The 26,946-nt window shown below is 39.4% G+C and overlaps 1 protein-coding gene across 1 annotated transcript; it reads left to right on the forward strand.

Moving 5' to 3' along the window:
• Positions 1-1,563: 1,563 nt before the first annotated feature.
• RHAG (Rh associated glycoprotein) lies at positions 1,564-23,268 on the forward strand (the record flags this gene model as incomplete). The annotated part of the gene is made up of 10 exons (XM_082663193.1): positions 1,564-1,726; positions 12,349-12,532; positions 12,908-13,058; positions 14,791-14,938; positions 15,128-15,294; positions 17,391-17,528; positions 18,074-18,195; positions 22,113-22,186; positions 22,397-22,470; positions 23,188-23,268. 10 exons carry the CDS (start codon positions 1,564-1,566, stop codon positions 23,266-23,268), a joined length of 1,302 nt encoding a protein of 433 aa, XP_082519319.1.
• Between the last annotated feature and the right edge of the window lie 3,678 nt (positions 23,269-26,946).

The following is a 26,946-nucleotide window of genomic DNA, read 5'->3' on the forward strand; positions in this document are numbered from 1 at the left end:
CATTATTTTGTTATTTTTTATGGCTGAGTAATATTCCATTGTATATATGCAGCATTCTTCTTTTTTTTTTTTTTTTAATTTTCCTTTTTTAATTCTTTTTGCGGTACACGGGCCTCTCACTGTTGTGGCCTCTCCTGCTGCAGGGCACAGGCTCCGGACGCACAGGCTCAGCGGCCATGGCTCACGGGCCCAGCCGCTCCACGGCATGTGGGACCTTCCCGGACCGGGGCCCGAACCCGTGTCCCCTGCATCGGCAGGCAGACCCTCAACCACTGCGCCACCAGGGAAGCCCTGCAGCATTCTTAATACTGAATGCAAGACCCTTTATAATCCAGCCCAGCTACCATTACAGCTTTATCACCAGATACCCCACACCTGGTCCCTCCCCATTTCTCCCAGCTTTACTTAACGAATTGCTATTCCTCAAATATGCCGTGTGCTTCCAAGCCTTATGCTAGTCCCTCTTTCTGTTTTACTGGTAAAGCCTATTTATTTTTTTAATGCCTCCATCCATAGCATTTCATGTGCTAGTAGTGTTCTTGGGCCAAGACAAAATGAATTGCTGCCTTATTTATGTTCCCCAATACTTTTACGAACACTTACATTACTTATCTGTTTTTATACGATCACTTGCTTACATTCCTGTCTTCCCAACTAGATTAACTTCCTCAAGGAAGTTAATAGACCCCTTCTATACTTTGCTTACTTTTGTGTCTCCTAGAGGGCCCAGCTCAGTGCCTGTCGTACAATTAGCAGCAAGTTTCTGCTGAATTAAAGTTACATTAGAGACTAGACACTAGAAATAATGCCACTTGCAGCAACATGGATGGACCTAGAGATTGTCATACTGAGCGAAGTAAGTCAGACAGAGAAATACAGGTATCATATGATATCACTTATATGTGGAATCTAAAAAATGGTACAAATGAACCTATTTACAAAACTGAAATAGAGTCACAGATGTAGAAAACAAACTTACGGTTACCAAGGGGAAAAGTTGGGGGAGGGATAAATTGGGAGATTGGGATTGACATACACACACTACTATATATAAAATAGATAACTAATAAGAACATACTGTATAGCACAGGGAACTCTACTCAGTACTCTGTGATGACCTACACAGGACTAGAATCTTAAAAAGAGTGGATATATGTATATGTATAACTGATTCACTTTGTTGTACAGCACAACATTGCAAATCAACTATATTCCAATAAAAAGTTTTTAAATTAATTAAAAAATTTTTTAATTTAAAAATGTAATAAAAAGGGGAAAAAAGAGTCTAGACACTTGTGTGCAATAGATCATTTCCATCAGCTGGCTTCTTTCAATCTATATTGTATTTTCTTCAAACCAGCATTTACAACAGTTTGATTACAGAGCATAATTCACTCCAGTGGATGGGGCGTTTTCACCAGTCTTGCCCATTTTTTTTCTTGCAATGTCACTGGAGTGCCTTGAGCATGCAGCCTAATTCTACACACAGAGCAGCCCTTCTGTCCTTATCAACCTCCCACAGACCGCGAAGCCCTCAGTGTGCCTCTGTCCTTTGCCACAAACATGAGGTTCACGTTCCCTCTCATGGCCATTGGCCTGGAAGTTGCCATGATTGTTTTATTTGGATTATTTGTTCAGTATGAAACGGATCAGAACGTTTCCCAGCAGCCCAACAGCACCAAGTCACCTACCGTGGATGTGGACAGATACCTTGACCTGTATCCTCGTGAGTAAGCAATCTGCTTCTTATTGTACATTTTTGGGTTCTCAGAATGTGGACCCATTTTAGGTTCTCAGAATGTGAGGTCTGTGAATACCGTAACCCCTAGCACTCTACATGGGAGCTCTTTACAGAATTATGTGATAGTTCTGAGTGCTAAGGTTATTATAAGTTTATGCTGGGGCATCTGGTCTCTGTAGTTAATGTGTTTGGATAGAATCTGTGTTTATTAAAATATGAGAACAAGAAGCTGAAAATGTAAATAATTGATCAGTGTTTTGTGTTGCCTACATGCTGCTAAATGACCTTATTTTTCCCTTCATCACTAGTTCTGCAAGGTATAAAAATATCGCCCCCCCCAAAAAAAAAGACTCAAAGTTAACTTTGGAGGAGAAAGAGTAGAAACAAAATGGAATATTGAGAAGGAATTCATGTAAGGGCCTTAAGGTATAAGAAGGGGTATTAAGGATGATATAGGATGTAAATGATGTACTCAAGGCTTTATAATATTCTGAAAGGAAGACTGTTTGTTCCTCTGAGATGAGAAGAAACGTGTGAACTACCTGACATATTTTAAAAGCAGGACCCTTCCCTGGGAATGGCAACTGGAGGAAAGAACGGATATAGTTTCAAGTTTGGACAGGCAGGCTATAAAATACTTAGTATAAAAATAATAACTACCATTTACTGACTGCTTACTATGAGCCAGGCATATTCATCACCTTGTTAACCAGGGAGGGAGGTTGTGATATAATCTTGTTATATAGACTGTTTATTCAGTGAGGTACAAATAATTTTAGTATTTATTATTTATTAAGTGTTAAATTTTATTAATTTATTCAATTATTTTTGTAGCGATATTTATTATAGTTCTATAGCATATGTCTAAGCTTTTTAAAGAAAATATGACATTTGTTCTCTCATTCCTACACATTTTTGAGGGAGTTTACATAATGCGGAGTAGTCTCATGTAGAAACTGTGACCTAGAGTTGCCAAGCGACTCAGCCAAAATGCACATTCGCAAGTTAAGGGCAGAGTTAGGACCATAAGTCAGAGACTCAGGGTCCAAATCTAGTTCTCTTTACACTACATAGATATCCAAACGGGTTCTTGATTAAAGAATTTTATAATTTGCAAGTTCAAGAACACCAAAACAGAAAAGAATTCTGTTCAACTCTGTATGCTTTTGTACATTTTGTTTCTTCCTCCAGTAAACATTTTTACTATGCACCAAGCATGTGCTACCGCAAACTTACTCAAAGATGAAACAAGTAAGATGTCTTTATTGTAAGACTCCACTGTTCGGTGCAAATGTAAACGAAGAGCTGCAGTATGGCATAGAAATAAAATGCCAAAAATATAATCTAAGATTAGTGTTATTCAAATAAAGTTATCTTAAGAGATCAAAAGCTCTGTAATTTGCATAATTCAAGCTGAATTCTCTCAGTTCCAGTGTCAACACTCATAGGTAAAACTTCAATTCAGAATTTGAGATAAAAGCCAAGTTGGAGAGAAGAGTTACTAAACATGGTCATTTTTTTCAATTGCCTAGCAATCATATAACCTTTATACTCTGCTTGCAAGGAACATAGAAATCCATTCATTTTATGATGCATTAAGAAAATATCTATTTAGCTCCCAATTCTCATCAAGCAATCTTCGAGGTCCTAGGCTCTAGGCAGTAAATAAAGCAAAGCAAACAAAGCAAGCAAAGTCCACGCCCTTGCCATTACCGAAAGTGGGGTCTGGCTGCTCGCCGCTCAAAAGCCAATAAAGAAGCAAGTTTGGTGGAAAGGAAGGTTTGCTTTATTATAGATGCTGCAGCTGAGGGGGAGGGCAGACTCCTGTCCAAAGGCCGACTCCCCCCCGCCCCCCCGACAATCAGGGCGCAAGAGCTTTTACAGACCGAGGGAGGGGGCTACATGCAGAAAGAGCACAGTCAGCTCTGACAGTCCTCTTGATATTGGTCATCAGTGGTCTGATCAGTGTCATATTGATTGTTTTAAGTACTGTTAGTCTTTAGTTCCAGGGTTGGTTTGTTCCCATTTCGTTGAGGCCAATTCTCAGAATTGTGACAGCTTATGTCATGGCTACAGTCTGTTCATCATGTAGTTAACTTCTTCCACCTGGCCGGGGTTTCAGTGTCTATAAGGCAGCTCACAGCATGTGGCTCAGGATATTATCTATATCCCATGAGGAGGAACTAAAGGTCCTTGACTTTGGTTAATGACTAAACTATTATTATTTAGTCTTTTTTGACTGCTATTCTTTGCTTCTGCATTTTCTCACTTCTATTAAACTTATTCTTTGGCTACAGTTTTTCCACAGACAAAAGGCAGGTGGAGAACATGGATTGGGGGAGGACTGTAGGGTCCTGCTCTATTTCATTATAAAGTTTACATTCCAATGGGGAAACCCAGACCATATATATATATATATATACACACACACACACACACACACACAAACACATATATATATATGAATAGATATATATTCAATATGTATATATATATTCATATTCACATATGTACTGTGCTGGGAGGGGAAAAGCATTTACACATATGTACATATGTGTATATATATACATATACATATGCATATCTGTGTATAATACAAGCAAATATATACATGTATATATTTGCTTGTATGTTATACATACACACAGCACACAGCCATACACTAACACACACACACTCACATGGTAATAAAATGCCACAGCAATAAACAAAGCAATATTTAAAAAATAGATGTACCTGGACCAGGGGGATATCCTTTCAGCCTTTCTCAACCAGGGTTATGTGAATGAATTAAGTCTTACTAGCCCAAGGCATCCACTGCATACAATTAATTAACTTCTCTTCTGTGCTTCTACAGTGGTACCAATCCTGTACCATCTTTGAGAGAACTAGAAAATAGTTACTTAAATCATTATCTTGTTCCATGGTTTAAATGAGAAATCTGATTGAGAAAGGCAGTTAATGTAGAGTCTGGATAGGTCTTTTTGATACGAAGTGACATTAAACAGAACTAAAAGAGGCAAGAGAATAAGCTATATGGAAACGGAACAAGGACATTTTATATGGAAGAAACAGCAAGCGCAAAGGCCCTGGGGTATTTAGTATATGCAGTGGGCAAGCAGGGAAAACAGACTCAGGAGTGTGAGAGTTCGGGTGCTACAGAGCCTTGTAGACCGTTGTAAGCAAACTGTTTTTATTCTGAGTCGATAAACAATTGGAGGACTTTGACAGGAGGAGTATGATATGATTTAAGTTTTAAAGACATTCTTCTGGATGTTACGTAGACAAGAGTTTGTAGGGGATCAAGGGAACAACTAGGAAGTCATATTACGAGAACCATCTAGTAATCCTGAAGAGATATGAAAGTAGGCTGGACCAAGGTCATAATGGAGGAAGTTCCGAGAAATGGTCAAATTCTGGCTATAACTTGAAAGTATCGCTAAAAGGATTTTCTGTTATATCAGCTGTATCAAACATGAAAACAAGAGAGGGATCAAAAAATGATATCTAGGGCAGGATTCTTTTTCACTTCTTTGAGGAAACATCAAATCACAGTTGCCAATAATAATAATGATTAACAGCCAACACAGACACACACAAACCACAACATCTTCCTCACTATAAGGGCAGTGAAGCCAGGACATAGGCAGGGGGCGGGATAAGGGAAGAAGAATTTAAGCAATAGAGGCCCCTGGGGGCCCAGAAGAAGGGCATTACACAGAACACAAAGTGAAATTTTACATGGAAGGCAGTCTTCACTCATTCAAAATGCTCCCCATAACTCAAGTCTATACACAATTAAAAGTTCTCTCTTCTGTAAGGTGGCTCCCAAGATCTAAAATTCTGGTTAGTACTAATCTTCCAGTTCAGCTATGTTATCACTGGTTAAAATATTTTGTAGAACAGCCCTAGAAACCACACAATTATACTAATTATACCTATATATTTTTCCTACATTTCAAACAATTGATGTACATCAAACTTATGCAACAGCATAAGTCACTGGAGAGAAGATTATTAACTATTCACTCACTAAGAAGCAAAGTTCAAGTCAGGTCAACAAACATTTGGGGGCACCTACCCAGCACCATGGACGGTGCCAAGTTCAGGGGTTCAAGCACAGAAGAGGCTCATTTCCTGCCTAAGAAGCTCACAGGGACTTTCACCAGTTCTCAGTTGCAGTGTGGTGAAAGCTATGAATTTTTCACAAATAAATAAAGTAGGACCTTAATTTACATTTAAAATAAATTCAATAGGATATAATTTTATTCATCTCTCTCCTCTCTTGCATTCCTCACTATGCAATGCAGAGAAAGGGGTGATATCACACAATCCTGGCATCTGCTCCCATCCCAGGGCACAACTACGGAAGTGGGCAATACACCTGAATATCACATTGCATGTCATGACGGACCCCAGAGAAACTCACCTGAGGAACTAGATACACTCCACGGTTTTTGGCCTTCATGGCACCCAGCAAAGTGTTGGCCAGTTTGTTGAGGCAAATAATTTGATAAAGGAATGACGTTTGGCTGTGACTGTCAACTAATCCTTGCTAACACATAGCAAGACTAGAGAAAAGTTTAAGGAGAAGGCTCCTTGAAGGCTGTTAACATGTTACTAGAGATTCTACAAACACAAGGTCTTTAATGCCTACAGGACATTAAAACCACATCAATGAACTTTATGTCCTCTGTTAAACATTAGAATCCATTAGTCTATCTTTTTTTTTTTTTTTTGCAGTACGCGGGCCTCTCACTGCTGTGGCCTCTCCTGTTGCGGAGCACAGGCTCCAGACGCGCAGGCTCAGCGGCCATGGTTCACGGGCCCAGCCGCTCCGCGGCATGTGGGATCCTCCCGGACCGGGGCACAAACCCGTGTCCCCTGCATCGGCAGGCGGACTCTCAACCACTGTGCCACCAGGGAAGCCCCCATTAGTCTATCTTGAACTTTGAGTGGATCCCATGTGTGATCTTGTTACACTGATCATTTGAAAAATACTGATTCACAGTTATGCAGATACTCCAAATGTTGACATAGTTCATTATATAATATCAAAAAAGGATACTTGTTAATATCACCAACAATCTCACCAGAAACCCCAAGAAGTTTCAGAAAGCTGGCAAGCTTGTAGTGGCAGACATAAATATTCTGAAATTCTAATTTTTAATTTACTTCTAATTTTTTAATTTACTTCTTATTTAACCAAGTATAGTTGATTCACAATGTTGTGTTAGTTTCTGGTGGAATTCTAAGGTTTTTTTTTAAAACTCAAAATGTATTACTGGCATACTGTGAGTTCTTTTCATTGAAATCATAACATCACTTCGTTCATTTTTCAGAAAAAGTTAATACCCATTTGAAAAACCATAGTTTATATCAATCTTTTTTCCAAAAAAAAAAAAAATGGAGTTCTGTGGAAAAGTTGCTCACTCAGTTCATAACTCAAACAATAACAAACGTGCTTTTTCTTTTCTGAGACAACCATCATGTTTCAGTAGTGCTTTACGTGTAAAGACATGTATGAGAGGGTTAATAGTTACAATTAATAATTTTTACTGATTCATCAAGGAATTTGTAAGTAAAACTGGCTTTTTTTACTGCAAGTGTGTGGTCAGGAAGAATACCAGACTACTAATTCAGTTTGGTACCACTGCTTTCATTCATGCTAAAGTACAAGTAGTTTTCTATACCATTGTTTTTCATCATCTGCGGAAATATCAACACAGTGAAAAAGTCAAATAACATCCTGAATTAGAATTATCATAAAAATAATTTTAACCTCAGGTTCCCTGAAAGTGTTTCCAAGATGCCCAAGATGTCTGCAGATCACACTTGAAGAATTACTGAAGATATAGGTAAACTGGCAACGAATGTACACAGCACTAGAAATTATTTTATGAATTTCAATACCAGCAACAGATTAGTATGATGATTTATTTTTAAAATCTCAATTTAAGAATATGCTCCTATATTTATTCAGATATCATTCAGTTCATTTATTTATTTATTTATTTTGGCTGCGCCGCACGGCTTGCAGGATCTTAGTTCCCTGACCAGGGATTGAACCCAGGCCAGGGCAGTGAAAGCACCGAGTTCTAACCACTGGACCACCAGGGAATTCCTCATTCAGTTCATTTATTACAAAAGATTCAGCAAATCTAGATATACGTGACAGGCAAAAGGTTACAAAAAGTGCAGGGTAAATGATTCCTAGGAAATTGTTTGCTGCTATCCTAAGTGATACAATGCTTGAATTAACATGCTGTGTTTTATAATCTAACAATAAGATACCAGCCTCCTGTATGCTGCCTTTTAGTTGACTCATTTTGTTTACTTAAAAGGACTGGAAGCAATGAGCACAAATAGAACCCATATCTTGCCTTCTAACTACCATTTTCCACTCAGAGGCTCATTCCAGGTCAGGGCAAAGCAAGCTCAATGTAAGCCAAGTGTATAAAGACTAATGGGGGCGTGCCAAGAGAACACAAGATTCTACTTGAAAGAGCACCAGCTAGCCAAACTGGGGATAAATAGAGCATTAAAAATAATAATGGTATGACGGTAATAGATTATAACACACTGAAACAAAGAAAAATTGATGATAAACGGGCACAGACAAGCACATAAACAAATGAAATTAAACCAGAGGGACGTGCACAATGTTACAGCTGTGCCCGGCAACACTGTGCAGAGCATCTGGTGCTTGAGGGTCATCTAGAAGTATGCCAGGTAAAGAAGTGTTGGGTATAGGGGAATTCCCTGGCGGTCCAGTTGTTAGGACTTGGCACTCTCACTGCCAGGGCCCCGGGTTCAATCCCTGGTCAGGGAAGTAAGATCCCACAAGCCATGTGGCGTGGCCAAAAGAAGAAAAAGTGTTGGAGGTGGGATGGGGCAGACATTCTAGGCAGCACGCGTATACAGGAAATAGAGGAGAAAGAAGGTTCTATTTCATTTTTCTGTTGGTTGGTGGTGGGAGAGGGAGAGTTGGAATCCTCAGTTGCATTTCAAAGACATTGAGTTATCGGGGCTTAAAAGATACCCTAGTCCAAGATAAATGTGAAGTAAAATATAGAACAAAAATACCAGACGTTGCCAAGTTTACTTTAGAGGCTAAAGTTGCCTGCTAATTGACAGAGACAGACAAATACTATAAGATATCACTTACACGTGGAATCTAAAAAATAATACAAATGAATCTATATACAAAACAGATACAGACTCACAGACATAGAAAACAAACTTATGGTTACCAAAGGGGAAAGGGAACAGGGATGGACAAATTAGGAGTATGGGATTAACAGATATAAACTACTATACATAAAGTAAATAAGCAACAAGGATTTACTATATAGCACAGGGAGTGTTACCCAATATCTTGTAATAGCCTATAATGGAACATAATCTGAAAAAAATTTTTTAAAAAAGGCAAATCACTATGCCTTATACCTGAAACTAACACAGTATTGTAAATCAACTATACTTCAATTTTTTAAAATTGCCTGCTACTGAGAATATCTGATTTAGACAAGTCTTGGCAGTCTTTAAAACCCATCAGAAGACTTCACAAAAGTTCCAATCACTAAAGAAATCCCTTTTTCCTTCTATGAAGAGGATACTTAATTCCTTTAATGGCAGAGTCTTGCACCATAAAACTAAACTCATGACCCTCTCCTTTGTCCCCACCCGCAAAAAAAAATTCCTAGTGCAGGATGAAAGACAATACACAATCCTGTTTATAAACCTTTTTATCCATACCTTTCATACAGAATCATTATTTGTCAAGAGCCTTCTCAACTTTGTAAGCTCTCTTAGATGAGGTTCTTAAAGCCCCCTTGTGGCGAAAAGCAGTAACAAGAATTAGATTTGGGGGAGGGGTGGGAAACAGTGGAGCACTGTTAATACAAGAAATTCCTCCCTCTATATAATGTCTGGTTTTCCAACAAAGGAAGAGGGGGATAGAATCTGAATAATTATTACTCCCAGTGTGAGACATTACAAAATTAGTTAAAACAATTTTTTAATTAGTTGGTTACTGCACACTTTAAAATCAGCTGATGACAGGAGGAACGAGAGTACTCTCGGAAAAAAGAAAAGAAAAGAATGTTTAGAAAAACAACTTGGCGTAATGGAAAAAAAAGAAAACAACACAGTGAAGACAGTAAGACTGGGTTTGTTTTTGTTTTTTTCGGTACGCGGGCCTCTCACTGTTGTGGCCTCTCGCGTTGCAGAGCACAGGCTCCGGATGCGCAGGCTCAGCAGCCATGGCTCACGGGCCCAGCCGCTCCGTGGCATGTGGGATCTTCCCGGAGCGGGGCACGAACCCGTGTCCCCTGCATCGGCAGGCGGACTCTCAACCACTGCGCCACCAGGGAAGCCCTGGGTTCTTATTTTTATTTTAGTTTTGTGATTATAAACAACTCACCTAACTTCTCTGGATCTTAGAGTCCTGACCTAAAAACAAAATAAAATAAATGAAACAACTTATAGAGCTAGGAGAGACTTTGGGCTTCATCTAATCCAAACTGTTCTTTAAAGAGGAGAAAACCGAGTTGCAGAAAGGTCTAGGAAAATCATAAACAGTAAGTCACGCATACTCTCTGAGCTCCACTCCAACTTAGTCTATGATCTAAATCAAATGTTTACGTAAAAAAATTTAAATGGTGGTAAAACAATCTGTAAAAATAGATGAATGCATGTGGTCACCTATATTTCCAAAATCAAACAGGTTGATGTTAGTTGACAGTTGCCCATCGGCAGGTCAGGTAAAATCCCAATTCTGAAGTTCTCTGGGAAGATATGAGATGAGGGTGGGCATCCAGAATGCGGGTATAAGTCAGATTATTGCCAATAGGCATTATCGCACTAGGAAAAAAAATAAGACTGCAGCATTCTCCTCTCTGAGACCTCCCTCAAAGCTGCTAAGGAGAGGGAATCTTCAGAAATCTTTTTCCTTTTTCACCCTCCTCAGACTGACTGTCTTGGGAGGTTGCACCAACAAATAAAATGACCAAAAGGCTCACTGCGTGGATGGAGTCGAAACAATGATGACGCTGTGTGTACCTGAATCAGCAAGTTTGGTCTGGTTTTCTCATTCTCTTTATTACATTTGCAGCACTCATATACAAGTGAGACTAGCTTCTAGACCACCAAAGGAACCTCATAATTCAGTCTATGATGCCAACTTCTGTCTGTCCTCGTATTTGTCATAGAGTAAGATGGTAGGGTAAGTCCCCACGGCTCCAACCAGCCCTTTTCAAATACTGGGAATCTTTGGAAAGACAGCATCTTCATCTACTTCCGGGTTTGTGATCACTGCCACAGATTAGTTGATTGGATTTAATCTGAAAAGTTTGAAAAAAATGTAGTATGCAAGCTGTGTTGGGGAAAGAGTCAGGACAGTTCTACAGAGACGAGGGGAGCCCAAAGGGAAGGTGCTACAGACTCTAAGAGTGACATTAGCCTGAAAGAAGGTTATTGGGGAGTGTCTTATGATCAACACCTGCAGCAGAAGTGTTTGGGCAGAGAGAGAAGCCTCAGCTGACCCCACCAGAAACTCTGAGACTGGTATTGTCTAGCTTCAGGTGGCCCTCTCCCGAGGCAAGGGGATGCACATGTGAACCAGTCACTGGGCTCAGGCTTCCCGAGGGAAGGCCTGTGACCTGTATAAAATAAGAGTGTTTCCCAGAGGGAAGGGAGAGCTGTCACCTGGCAGCACTCCCTACAGCCCCAGGAAATGTGAAATATAGCTTTTGCAGTATTGCAGATGAGAACACTGAAGCTCCCAGAGAATAAGTGACTTGCCCAAGGTCTCACAGTCACGTGATACAATTGGGGGATATCAGCCTACATCTCCAGAACCAAGTCAAGTATCTGTTCCTCAAGAGGATAAAGCCTTCCTTCCGTTGGCTTAGAAAGTGTTAACAAAGACATTATCCCATATGACTTGAATAATGATCTAGTAAGATTTCCAGGGCTGGTCCTATTATACACATTTGATAGATAAAGACAGCAGCTCATTCATTTAGTCAATGTTGCCTCTTTTCCTATATGCACGCTTTTATGACAGATTCAGGGGAGCAAAGGATGAGTATGCCCTAATTCCTTCAATCGGGAAACTCACAATCTAGTGCAGGCAATGGACACCTCACCAAATAACTATTACAGTGTGATACATGCTAAATAAATGGTAATGCAATGTGACAAATGCTAAAGCTGAGGTTTGGGAAAGACAAGAGGAAATATTAATTTTCCCTGGAAATATTGGGAAAGTCTGCAAGAGCGGGTGATACTTGCACTATGTTTTGCAAAGTTTTCCTCAGGTGGAAAGTAATGGAAAACTCTTCAGGGAGAGGATGAAAGACACACTGGTATGATAGTGCATAGTCTTCCAAGAAAAGGCTCAGACACTGAATAATTTGCCCAAGGTCTCCTGGCTGGTAAGTAACCAAGCTGGCACTTGAACCCAGCCTTTGGCAGCCCAGTTAACATTCCCTTTGTAGTGTTTTCTGAAAAGGATGTAGCACTTAGTAAATGGAATATGCTATGATGTAACACTTTCTCAGTGGTCCCCTTATGCAGATTTTTTTTCCTCTGCTCTTTTGCAGTCTTCCAAGATGTGCATGTTATGGTATTTGCTGGGTTTGGCTTCCTCATGACCTTCTTGAGAAAATATGGCTTCAGCAGTATGGGCATCAACCTACTCATTGCTGCTCTGGGCCTCCAGTGGGGCACTATTGCACAGGGGATCCTGCAGAGCCATGGAGAGAAATTCCACATTGAAATCAAAAAGTGAGCACCCCTTATTTTCCAACCATTGTGTTTTCAGAGCAATTGTTTCTCTGCTTAGTCTCTTGACAGTCAGCCTCTGAACTAGCTTGCAAATTGTTATTATTATTCCTTTACCTTATTAAGGTAAAACCCTAAATGAGGTAAAGAACAGGGAGGTTAAAGGAAATGTGAGAGCAACTAAAGATTGTATGGTAATTGGAGGCGGGGGTGGGCAAGAACGTGGGAGAGGATAAAAGTAGGCCTGGGAGAAGCACCTGATGGGGACAGGTGGGGAGAGGGCCCTTGAACTCTAGACAGGGTGATGCTATAGTTCATTACAACTCATATATGTGGGGTGTGCATTATTCTTCAATGTCTTCTTTCTTCTTCCCTCAGCATGATAAATGCAGACTTCAGTACAGCCGCAGTTCTGATTTCTTTTGGAGCTGTCCTGGGAAAAACAAGTCCAATCCAAATGCTGACCATGACAATTTTAGAAATTGCTGTCTTTGCTGTCAATGAACATCTGGTTGTCGAGGTATTTGGGGTAAGTGTTCTAGTGATACTTACCTAGCTTTGAACATCACAACACATGTATTGGATGCCCACTATATTCAGGGACAAACCTTGATGACAGTGATACCATAGCAAATAGTACTCATAGTCATCATTTGAGTGCCTACTGTAAACCAGGAGTTTTATAAACATTATTTAATTGCAGTATCACCACAACAGTGTAAAGTAGGTATTATGATGTTACTATTTATACACAATAAAACTGATGATCACAGATGCTAAATGACTTACTTGCCTGAATCTGGATTCAAATCCAGAATTTTCTAGCTCTACAACTCTTTTTATTAAAATACATTTTCTATCAATGATCAATTCCTATTTATATTTCAACTACTCATTGAATAGCTCTTTCAAAGCCTTTTATTAAAGCTTAGATGAAATTTCTTCTCCTCCGTGAAAATCTCATTGATTCTCCCAAGGAAAATAAATAGAATATTCCTGGGCACTCTCCAGTATTTTATTTATGCCTCTATTGAACATGTAATTCAAAAGCAAATACTTTTGGTAACTTTCTAGGTGTCATGTGTTGGTGATTCAGTGACAAACAAATAGTTAAGGTCTCTGTCTTCATAGGGTTTACAATCTAGTGGGGGAGACAGACACCCAACAAATGATCATACATTCAACCATCTACCTATAGAATCACGCACACATACACAAAAATATTACTGTAAATTGCAACACATGCTTTGAAAAAATAAATAGAGTGGCTCTGAAGGAGTATACCTAAAAGATCTAATTTAGACTGTGGAATCAAGGAAGAATTATGTAAGGAAGTGACAGCTAAGCTGGACCTGAAAGGTACATAGGAGTTTATCAAGCATGAAAATTTAAATAAATTAATAAATTTGTATCATTTTCCTACTTTAATAAGTACAGAGCAATGCCTTGGGTTTGGCACACTGAACTTTCCATCTAGAGACAAGAAATGTAGAAAACTGGATCAAATCCATTGTGTCCTAAAGAGGGACCTAAAATGCGCTTCTTCAAATGAATCTTGGACCTCAGCTCATTTTCTTTTTCTTTGGTTTTTTTTTTTCTTTTTTTTTTGTGGCGGCACTGAGCAGCATGTGGGATCTTAGTTCCCAGACCAGGGATCGAACCCGTGCCCCCTGCAGTGGAAGCGCAGAGTCTTAACCACTGGACCGCCAGGGAAGTCCCTCAGCTGGTTTTCATATCATCATTGCAGGGTGAAGCTTCTTGAAACTTCAAGTCTTTGAGTTACAATGAAGTGAGCTTTTACTGCAATGTCAAGCGAATGCAAAAATCATGTTTGTTTTGTATCAAGTGCAATGCATAATATTTCACTGAGAATATCTCTAACCTTGAAAAGTAACCTAAAAGGTATTGAGTGCCCACTAAGGACCTAACAGTTGAAAAACATGGTCCCAGCTCAATCTTACCACAAACTGTATTAGCTGGGTAACATTTCCCCATTTTACAGAACTGGAGATTCAAAGAAGTAGAGTAATTTGACTAACGTCACATCAGAGAAGTACCTGACCTAGGATTGAAAGTCAGTTCTGTGTGGCTCCAATGCTTGCACTTTTTTGTTTTTCCCGATCCTGTTTTATTCCCTTTCTCTGACACATTTTTTCTCTCTCTTCATCTTTTTTTCTTTAACCCATGAAGCAGTTCTTTCATTGACCTCCCTCCTGTAGTGAGTTTCACCTCTATTTACATGAATGTTTTGCCACCCTCAGGCCTCTGATATTGGAGCATCAATGACCATCCATGCCTTTGGGGCCTACTTTGGTTTGGCTGTAGCAGGCATCTTGTATCGATCAAGCCTGAAAGAAGGGCATCGCAATGAAGAGTCTGTGTACCACTCGGACTTGTTTGCAATGATTGGTGAGTTGGGATGAACTTGCCTGATTCTTGTCTATTTGGTCAGACGCAAGGGAATACCCCTATTTTCCCCTAACTCTTAGATAACAAAGCATAAAAGGAAAGACATCTTGTCCATGCCCAAAGCAAACGGCTTCCCCTGGACTGCCTTCCATATTCAGAACGAATACCCCTTTTTGTGATTTACTACAGGGACTCTTTTTTTATGGGTATTTTGGCCCAGCTTTAATTCGGCCATCGCTGATGCTGGAAAGAACCAGTACCTGGCCATCGTAAACACATACTTCTCTCTTGCCGCCTGCGTGGTTACAGCCTATGCGTGCTCCAGCCTTCTTGAGAGCCGAGGCAAGCTCCATATGGTAAGTGCCATGTTAACTCCCATGGAACTTTCGCTAAGCGACCCTGATGGCTGCTCTGATGACTAGTTCACTTCTGCATCACTGCTGAGCTGCCCGAACAAATCACAGCACTGCAGACCTTGGAGAATAATCTGAAAACAACATTCCTTTATTCTTCAAATGTGTACTCTGGCAAATCTAGTAGGGAATATAATTATGCAAAAATGAAAGATCTGAAGCGTATTTCTTTAATGATAGAGCTAACTGTCCCCAAGTTCTTAGAAAATCTTTCTTAGAAACAGGAATTTCTACAAGAGTAAAAAAAGAGAGTGGGGGAATGCAAGTTGATTTTCTAACAGCAGATATTTCTCTCAAAGAAATAACAACTAAATGTAATGTGGGATCCTGAATAGGATTCTGGAAAAGAAAAGGGATATCAGTGGGGATACTGGTGAAATTCAAAAAGGTATTTAATAATATTACACCAATGCTAATTTCCTAGTTCTACAGTGATGTAAGACGTTAACATTGGGGAAAACTGGGTGTGGTATATATGGAAACCCTCTGCAATATTTTTGTAACTGCTACATGTCTAAAATTATTTCAAAATCAAACTTTTTTTATATCTCCCCCAAAATAGTCTTTTGAGTTTCTTGACTAAGAGCTTAAAGAAATATCAGTGAAGGAATAATCCTCAGATCAGCCACTCTTCCTTTCTGAGCTGAGGGAGAAAAAAGATATTGTACCAAAATACTACTTTCTTTTTTTAAATTTTTTTAAATTAATTTACTTATTTTGGCTGCGTTGGGTCTTCTTTGCTGCGTGCAGGCTTTCTCTAGTTGCCTCAAGCGGGGGCTACTCTTCATTGCAGTGCACGGACTTTTCATTGCAGTGGCTTCTCTTGTTGCAGAGCACGGGCTCGAGGCGTTTCACTAGTCGTAGCACACGGGCTCAGTAGTTGGGCTCACAGGCTCTAGAGCACAGGCTCAGTAGTTGTGGCGCACGGGCTTAGTTGCTCCACGGCATGTGGGATCTTCCCAGATCAGGGCTTGAACCTGTGTCCCCTGCATTGGCAGGTGGATTCTTAACCACTGCACCACCAGGGAAGTCCCACTAAAATATTTCTAAGCATAGCTAAGGACATGTATTTCAGTTCTCTACAAATTGTTTCATGAGAAAAAACTGAAAACAATAAAAGGAAGCAATCGTACATGTACAGCTCAGTGGTTCTCTTTCAAAAGCACTGATAACCTGTCTTCCTCTGGCAGAACAGTCAGAATATGATTTTTCTGAGGAATTCTGGTAAATGGAAACTGGTTACTCTTTCCTCCACCCTCAAATGTTCTCAGAAGAGTGACACTTGCAAAAGCTGTTGTCTTTGATGTGTAATGTGTACTTTTCAATGTCTCTAAATCCCCTCTTTGATTATTGGAATATCATGGACTCTGCAAAAGCACACAGTGGCCACAGGCTTCTTTCAGTTCATGGTAACCACAAATGCATTCCAAAGCTGCATAAAGAGGCAGAACACTGCCAGAATAACTGCTGTATATTCCCACCCTCCTACTACAACTTCTTTTGATTTCCTCACATCCCTCTCCACACTGGTCTTACTAATCTGATCTCTCATGCATGACCAAAGAACCCTACAACAAGGATACCAAGTGTCAACTTCTGGGAAGAAAGGCCTTCTGAAATTACAAAGAACCTTCTTCTTAAAAAGGAATCCTGGGACTTCCCTGGTGGCACAGTGGTTAAGACGCCACGATCCCAGTGCAGGGGGCCTGGGTTCGATCCCTGTTCAGAGAACTAGATCCCACATGCATGCCGCAACTAAGAGTTCACATGCCACAATTAAGGAGCCCTTGAGTCGCAACTAAGGAGCCTGCCTGCCGCAACTAAGGCTGAGTGCAACCAAATAAATAAATAAAAATTTTAAAAATAAATAAAAAGTCCATTCCCCAATAATATTAAAAAAAAAAAAAAAGAACGAATCCATAACCCTCCCAACTGAAGAATGTGTGGTGTATGGAATCCACTGAACCCACGATTGCTACAGTCCTTCTGAACTCCTCCTCCTTCCTCTCACCTCACTCACATTTCTGTGCCCTACACAGGTTCACATTCAGAATGCAACCCTTGCTGGAGGAGTGGCTATAGGCACTACTGCAGACATGGCAAATACCCCATACTATGCTATGATCATTGGGAGCATTGCAGGAGTGGTCTGCGTGTTTGGGTTCAAGTTTCTGACTGTAAGTATTAACAAGACACTCTGAGTCAAACTTTGGATCTGCCCCATCTTCTTCTCACATCCCACCAGCAGAGAAAAGCTATGAAAAGTCCTTTCCTAAGCACCTCTCCTTGGGTCATTCAACATGTCAGTGTTCCAGTGGTTTCTACTCTTTCTTGCTTTCTTTTTTTTATATCAGTTACTTATAACAGTATGAACTGAACGTATTGTATTGCTTTCCTCAGGGCAGTTCCATTAAAGGTTTAGTTGTTGTTGATGTTTGTTTTGTATAATTAAGGACTCTGAGCCCTATTCATGGGATTTAGGATACCATCAGTAGTTAAGAATGAGTAGGAGTTAAAGTCACTCACCTTCAAATCTATCTACATAAGACTGAAATGAGCAGTTTTGCCACCAGTGTATTCAGATTCTTTGATGTAAGCGGGTGTCAGATAAAGATGGAGAACTGGCCTGCAGATAAAAATTTTCCTGCATGGTCATTGACTTCAGTCACACAGCTCTCTATACTTAACAAAATAATAAAGCTTCCTCTTTTTACAATTTTAGCCATTTTTCACTACTAAACTGAGGATCCACGATACGTGTGGGGTCCATAACCTACATGCCTTACCTGGTGTGATAGGAGGCCTCGCCAGCATTGTGTTCATAGCCTTGGAGACAGCTGACACGTGAGTGAAAGAATGGGTTTTCCTGTTCCCCAAGGTCAAGTGCTGTTTTCTTACTCTTAGAGAAACCCAGTGATGAGAGAGCTTTTTCTTTAGCAGTCCAGACCACAGTTCGTAAGTACTGTTCTTATAGAAGCCAAAGAGACACAACGAAGATAAAAGAATTGTATTGGAAGATGTTTCTTAACTAGCATTATTAATGTTTATTTTTGTTTAATTAACGTGTTTATTTAAATTTCTCTATCATAGGCAACTGTCTCATTGCAGATAGGACAATTTGATCATCACATTCAGATTACAGTAGGCTTACTCTTTTACTTGGTCCTACCAAAATCAAGCATATGGGGCATATGTGATGAACTGGCAACCTTTGCATCCAATCCACACAAAGAAGAATGAGTTAGCATAATGTGGAGAGCATTTGGATCTGGGGAATCAGAAAGACTGGCATATGGTTCCAACTTTGCTACCTAGTTAAGTGGCTTTTGACAAGTCACTCAGCATTTCTGGTTCTAAGTTTTCTCATCTGTAAAATGAGAGACTTGTACTATTTATTCTCTGAAATCCCTTCTAGGCTCTAACAGACTTAGATTCTTCCCCAAGTGGCCAGAGAAAGAACAGCCATCAGTCAAATTTAGGAGAATGGAAGTGATGCCATAAGCCATGAGTCGTAATTTTATGCAACAAGATTGGAACAATTTGAAATGAATGTCATCCATGCAAAACAGCTAGGAAAATTGTAGAGTTCAGATCACTCAGGGAGTAAGGAAGGAGGAATAAAAATGCGCAATTTTTGATTGAAAACATGAGGAAAAGGTGAATGTGTTTGATGATGTCTCAAGAAGACCACTGGCTGGAGTTATATAATATGAAAAGAAAGTGTTTCTCTTCCATTTTAGCAGATTAAAATATTACCATGTTAAGACCAGTAATGATAAATATTTGAAAAACTTGCTTCATCATATTTTCTACTGAATAGAAAATTTGCTTCCTCTTCATGTGTATAGGTGACCCATTTCTTCTGTTGTTGTTTTTTGTGTTTTTTTTTTTTTACTACTTTTGTAAATTTGGAGGACAACCCCAGAAATATCACATCTTCTTTTAGTTCTTTCCAGGACCCAACAGAGTGTTGAGACCAAACACTGATGTATTTTAATGCAAATCAAGCGTGACAAAAGTTTGAGTTAAAGAGTTCAACTCCTAAGTATTATAGTGTGTAAACGTTCTGCACACACACTTAAGAGGTGTCTCAGGATTAGAAATAGAGGAATTTTTGAGCATCATGCCTGGATCAATTCCATAGATGCAATAAAACTAGTCTGTCTGGCTCTCAAAGGCTGGGTCTTGCTGGGTGGCCAGATTTGGGGTAGGTTTCATGGTTAAGAGTCCAATCCTTGGGTATACAGGTTTAGCAACTTCTTAATTTACTCAGGAGGCATTGAGGGGGGCAAGCCTTGGAAGGCCCATTCACATGTGTGGGTAAAATTCACACATATTTCACACAGCAGATAAAATACATTTGTACAAGAGCCAAATCTATTTACTCACATGTGTCTATTCAGAATATTAAAATGCAAATCGGGTTTCTTGGTAAGCATAGAACAAGGAGAAGTTAATATACTTAAGGGACATTTTTTCAAGTTATGGCAGCTTTACTCTAACAGTGCTGTTAATTTTGTCTAACTCTGTGTTTTCCAAGCCTATTTTATCATGGAATAACTTTCATCAAAAACATCTTTTAATACCTTGTAAAAGGTCTTGGCAGATTCTGGTAAAATTAACAGGCAGCTTACAACAGAAGAAAATCAGATGAGTTAAATACATATTAAATATTCAACCTTGCTAGTAATCAAAGGAATGCAAATTAAAACAAGTTATCCATTTTTCAGTTATCAAATTGATAAAGATTTAATAAATTATAATACTGAATGGTGGCTAAAGTGGAAAAATGGGGATATAAATTGTATAAGGTCGTATTTGGAAAAGCCCTTAAGAAGAATATAAACCTTTACTGATAATCCCATTTCTAGATAGGTTTTATTTTAGGGAAATTATTGGACAAGTCCATAAGCATATTCCTAAGAGGATATATTCTCACAGCATATTTAAAAATATGAAACATCAGAAGCAACCTAAATACCCAACCTATAGAACTATAATTACAGTATATTTGTACAGTGTAATACTCTAGTAATTAAAATTATGATCCAGATCTACATTTACTGACATGAAAAAACATTAAGATTTAATGGGAAAATCAGTATCATGACATGCTTGCATTTTTATAAAAATACTTGCTTATATTTTACATGTTTATACTGATAAGATTGGAGGGAAATTAAACTTTTTCCCTTCTTTTCTTAATTAGTGGTTTTGAAATTTTTACAATGATCATATATTACCCATACAATTTTTTCTTTAGTAGAAAAAAAGTAATAAACCCTTCAAATAAAGAGAAAAAAAGGAATCTGAGTTAAGTACATTCTTTTCCCTGAAGGAAGAGGAAGAAACAACACATTCTCCTACTTCAATGGTTTGCTTTCCTGCAATAACTCAACTATTTGTTAATTGCCTGTTAAAGAGTGAGGCACTGTGCTAAGGGGATTCCCACACTCCTAGTTCATTTGACACCCTTATGCATTTCTATAGCTTTTTATCACATTCTTCTATTCCCCAAATTATAAGGAATTTTTCACTCATTAAATTTTAAGGTAACTACTTCTAAGATATAGATGCACTTTAATATTTTCAGTGAGTTGTCCCTACAATACATGGTAAAATTAGCTTTTCTGATTTTTAATTTCATCACAATTGTTTTTGGGGGGATGAAGTAAGGAGAGATGGCTGCTCACATTTGTTTTGTATATTGCTCCATCCTCAGTGCCTAGAAGGGAAGCTGGCACAAAGCAAGTACCCAATAAGTAGTTGTTGAATCAATCAGAACCTCGTACCATATTTTTAGAAAATACTAAACCCTCTAAGGAAGATCTTTTTTTTTTTAACATCTTTATTGGAGTATAATTCTTTTACATTGTTGTGTTAGTTTCTGCTATATAACAAAGTGAATCAGCTATATGTATACATATATTCCCATATTCCCTCCCTCTTGCATCTCCCTCCCATCCTCCCTATCCCACCCCTCTAGGTGGTCACAAAGCACCGAGCTGATCTCCCTGTGCTATGGGGCTGCTTCCCACTAGCTATCTATTTTACATTTGCTAGTGTATATATGTCCATGCCACTGTCTCACTTCATCCCAGCTCACCCTTCCCCCTCCCCGTGTCCTCAAGTCCATTCTCTACAGCCATTATGGAGAACAATATGGAGGTTCCTTAAAAAACTAAAAATAGAACTATCATATGACCCAGCAATCCCACTACTGGGCATATATCCTGAGAAAACCATAATTCAAAAAGAGTCATGTACTGCAATGCTCATTGCAGCACTACTTACAATTGCCAGGACATGGAAGCAACCTAAGTGTCCATTGACAGATGGATGGATAAAGAAGATGTGGCACATATGTACAATGGAATATTAGTCAGCCATAAAAAGAAACGAAATTGAGTTATTCGTAGTGAGGTAGATGGACCTAGAGTCTGTCATACAGAGTGAAGTGAGTCAGAAAGAGAAAAACAAATACCGTGTGCTAACACATATATATGGAATCTGAGGAAGATCTTTTCATCATTCCTGAAGAAAAAGGTAGTGCCTGTTTAAGTGCTTATAAGAATGTGTGAATTTTGATCAAGAGTTTCAAAGAAAATAAATATATGAGATAAAAGAAAAATTCTAACAAATGTTTGTTTGCTGGTATGTAATGATGCACTCTGGCCTGAAAGGGGCAGGCATGCATGCCCTCCGGAGATGAGCTTTGTTTGCTGGCTTGGAAAAACAATGGAATTGTTTTGGCCTCCTAGGTCTGCCATGGCCATGCAGGCAGCTGCGCTAGGTTCTTCCATCGGAACAGCACTTGTTGGAGGGCTAGTCACAGGTGAGCATAAAAAGTAAACATATGTTTCTGTCTCATGCTCTCAGCATAATAGATGATAATAAATATTGTTAAATTTAAAATTTTTCTAAAATTCTGACAGTAATCATGTAAGCTCAAGGGAATGACTTTACAACAGTATTTTAATTACTTTGCAAGTTGATTTTCCTCTTCAGCATCATAACATGACTTATTTTCTCCCCACTTTCACAGGTTTGATTCTAAAGATACCTATCTGGGGACAACCAGCTGACCAGGACTGCTATGATGATTCTGTTTATTGGGAGGTACTATATAGTGTTCTAAGGACATACATGATGACTACAGTAGGGAAAGTTTTGCTCACCTCATGTCTAGATGTCTGTGTGGCACCCCTATGATGAAATTGGTTGAACTCCCTATTTATAGAGAGAAATTGAGAAAATGTGCCCAGAAAGATAAAATCAGAAGCTATGATATTTTCCAAAGCAGAAACTAGATGAAGAAAAGACAGACTTTAGTTGGCAAGTGCCCTTTCACTCCTCCGAGGGCAATAAAAAAGCTCCTCATAAAACTATAAGAATCCTGGGCAGTGGTGTGAGATTTTACCCCACATATAAAAGTAGACGAAACAGGTGGAGCACACAAGGTTGAAGAATTTCAGTGAGTACACAAGAGGTTCTAGGACTAACAAAACATCAGCTTCTTTCCATCCTCCAGTTTCTACCTCTTTATTTCATTGACATTTTCTCCCAAATTATTTCCTGCAAAGCTTAAGACTGACAGATATTTGGATGTGTTCCATGGGATTTTCAAAGAGAACAGGTTTGGGAAAGCGAATGTAGTCAGGGTGGGCGGGATAAATATTTTTGTTTTATTATTTTTTCCCAACTCAAACAATTTTTATTTCCAGTTTTTTCTAAGCTTGAATAATGATTACAGAAAATCTTTGTTTTGATACTAACCTCTGACAAGCCCAGTGAAAGAAACTATCAAAAGTGCCCTAATCTTTTCTTTTTTTTAAGGTCCCTAGGAGGACAGAACTGGACGTGTTCAGTCATTTCCATGAACATGGCAACCACAACCAGTTAGAACCTGAAGCCTAAAAACCATTCCTGTGCCTCCGCCTCTTTTCCCATTGCCTAGACTTGAAATAAAATGGCAGCATCCAGTGAGAATATGGACCAGAATGGATAGATCCTGAGCCCCAAATGTCCAGTGTGAAAATGTTTTAACATAATCTGGTGCTGTCTCTTGGCATCAATGATCGTTTAGTTGAAGAAGTGTGACATACAACAGATGGTCAAATGGATTCTATTCAGGACTCCCAGATTACTCCTGCCAGTGGGTAGGTACAGGGTGAACATTCCATGTATTTTCTTGTATCTTTTTTTTTCCACATAGAGGAAAATTTACAAAGAAACCAACATTTTCTAATCATGTCTTAATGTACGTACTATGTCTTCAATCCCAAAGATTATAAAACCGAAGCCAATGAAACAATAATTTATGTAAGAAATCTATATAAGAAATAAGAAAGAAACATATGTATGTAAAGCAGTAATATGATAGTTTTTTGACTGAGTTCTCTTGATTCTAAAAATGGTCTAGTTAGTAATGTTATGTCTTTGTTTTGTCGGCTAAAAAAAAATGCACAACCTAAAAGTTGAGAATCGTGTTCTATTTGGTAGACTTTCTGAGGACATAAGCCCAGGAGACAGCCTCTCAGAGAGTTCTGAGGGACTGCTCGGAAGAGGTAAGGGAGGAACCAGGATATACAGGAGTTTTGCAACAAAGACCAAGTAGTCAGAACATCAAAAGATTACTGTTAATTAAAGACAACCAGACATCTCAAGGTAATGAATTTGGCACTTTTCTATGTACGGGAAGATGCAAGAGTCTGGGCTGCGCACCTCAGCTATCTGGGGCCAGTAGCCTGTGGGCATCCTGCTGTTTGCATCCTGAGCTCCTTCAGGGCTCACCCTCAAGAAAGGAGGTAGTGGCTAATGGCTGCAACATCCTTTGTTTACTGATATGGCAGGCGACATGTTTCATTCACAGTTTGAATATTCTTTTGCTTAACTTCCTTTGCATGTTTACTATTTGCAATAAGAGCTCAAATGCTATCTGACCAATGTCTGTTTTGTATAAAATTTCAGTGGATTAAATCTTATTATACAATAAAGCATTTGTCTTTTTTCTTTGGTGGTTAGAATTCATTTTAGTAACAAACACACACATTACACACACATACACACACATTCCTCATACTTAGTCTATACTCAGTTCAAATAAGTTGTTACTATGTATTCACTACCAAAAAAATCAAGTTAATGTCTCATAGGGTACGTTTTGAAGAACTCAGTTTTAGAAAAAGGTAACTGACATAGTCATATAAAACCATTTCTAGGGAAATAACATAAAATTTTTTTCTCTTTGTTAACGCTGAAGATTTTTCTTCTATCTCTGGAGTTCTGGTCTCTTGCCAGGATGTGCTTAAGTATCAGTGAGGCCCTGACATAATTAACAGGACTTCAGTTTCTAGATGCTAGAACTGAAAAATTATAATAACAATTAATTAATATGTCATTGCTCTGGGAAAATAGTGTAATTTATTTGTAGATACTAAATATTTTACTAGATAAATAGGTGACTTCTTTCAAACCTGCATCAGTTTCTCTTTCAAATGGGCTTTTTGAAAAAGCTCACCTATAAAAGTCCACTGTCCCCACTCTTGATGATCATCACAAAGAATCATTTTCGACACCAGGATGTCCCAAGTCCTCCTCGTTCCTCTGATCATAAGGCGACATTAAGAGGGTCTCCAGAGAGTTCATTTGGATATGCAGGTCAATAGGTTTCAAAAAAAACACATTTATTCTAGGGTTTCCCCGGTGGCGCAGTGGTTGAGAGTCCGCCTGCCGATGCAGGGGACACGGGTTCATGCCCCGGTCTGGGAAGATCCCACATGCCGCGGAGCGCCTGGGCCCGTGAGCCATGGCCACTGAGCCTGCGCGTCTGGAGCCTGTGCTCCGCAACGGGAGAGGCCACAACAGTGAGAGGCCCACGTACCGCAAAAAAAAAAACAACAAACAAGAAAAACAAACATTTATTCTAAAGTGGCTACTTGAATGCTCGACTGGGCAGCATGTATACTAAAATTGGAATGATATAGTGAAGAGTAGCAATGGCCCCTGCACAAGGATGACACTCAAATTCATGAAGCATTCCCTATTTTATAAAGGGGGGGGCACTTCCCTGGTGGTCCAGTGGCTACAACTCTGTGCTCCCAAAGCAGGGAGTCGGGTTTGATCCCTGGTCAGGGAACTAGATCCCACATGCCTCAACTAAAGATCCTGCATGCCACAATGAAGATCCCACGTGCTACAACTAAGACCTGGTAGAGCCGAAATACAAAAAAAAAAAAAAAAAAAGATGCATGGAACTTCCCGGGTGGTCCTGTGGTTTAGTCTTCGTGCTCCCAATGCTTCAGGGGGCACGGGTTCAATCCCTGGCTGGGGAACTAAGATCCCACAAGCCCTGTGGCATGGCCAAAAAAAAAAAAAAAATTACATTAAAAAAAAAGATACAAGGCTTCCCTGGTGGCGCAGTGGTTGGGAGTTCGCCTGCCGATGCAGGGGACACGGGTTCGTGCCCCGGTCCGGGAAGATCCCACATGCCGCGGAGCGGCTGGGCCCGTGAGCCATGGCCACTGAGCCTGCGTGCCTGGAGCCTGTGCTCTGCAACAGGAGAGGCCACAACAGTGAGAGGCCCGCGTACTGCAAAAACAAACAAACAAAATAAAACAGAAAAGCTATTATGCCTGCAGTTCCAGTTTATAATAGCAAAAGGATACAGATTAAAATCAGGTGAAAGAAGCAGCACATAAGACAGGGTCTAAGAAAGTTCCAGACACAGTCTTCCAGTGGTCCACTCCCAGTGGAGTCAAGCGGACTGGGCTTACTAGCAGCAATGATGTGTGGCAATGTGCATGAAGTACTGGCAACCAGAAAGATCACCCAGCCTTGGCTTCCAGGGTTTTTATTTGGGCTTTGTCACATACACTTGGCCAGTCACCCACATGGCTGACCTTAGTGTTTACCCTCCAGAGACTTAGCTATTACCACACAGCCAAAGACCACACCATAAACCATATTAGCAGAGACCATCCAGGTGGCCCAAGGTTCCCAGGTAAACAAATACACTTTATCAAGCAGGACATTCCAAGGTTCAGGGGTTACCTCCCAGAAGCTCAGAGCAAAGCCCAGACCTCAAACAATTACATGTTATCAGTTTACTTAATACTTATTTGAATGATGCATTTTTAGTAACTTGCTTGTATAGAACCTTTCAAAAACATCCAACTCAATGCTCACTTGTTTTGTAAGTGCAATGAATGAAAGTGGTCATTTCTAGATTGGCTATATTAGAAAGACTATAAAGACAAGTTGCTAAAACAACAACAAAAAGAAACAAAGAAATTGCTCTTTCATCAGACAAGAGCAACATATAAAATAAAATAAACAAGACAGCAATCAAGATTGGGAAGTAAACACAAAAATCTAGAAAGATTCTTCATTCAGATTGCTTGTCTAGTTTCTTTCTGTTATTTAAAGAATCTGAAGCTGAATATCTTAGACAATGCACTTTTTGTGTAATTCATGCCAGGAAGAAGATAGGAAAGTTCAGTCAGCAGACCCAAGGGTGCGCCCTTGACCTTACCACAGAAAGTTGGTGAATGAATGCATGTGTGTGGATCTTTATTCTCTAATTCTTTTTTTCAG

This window comes from Grampus griseus (genome assembly GCF_964374135.1).
Source record: "Grampus griseus genome assembly, chromosome: 10".
Lineage (NCBI taxonomy): Eukaryota > Metazoa > Chordata > Mammalia > Artiodactyla > Delphinidae > Grampus > Grampus griseus.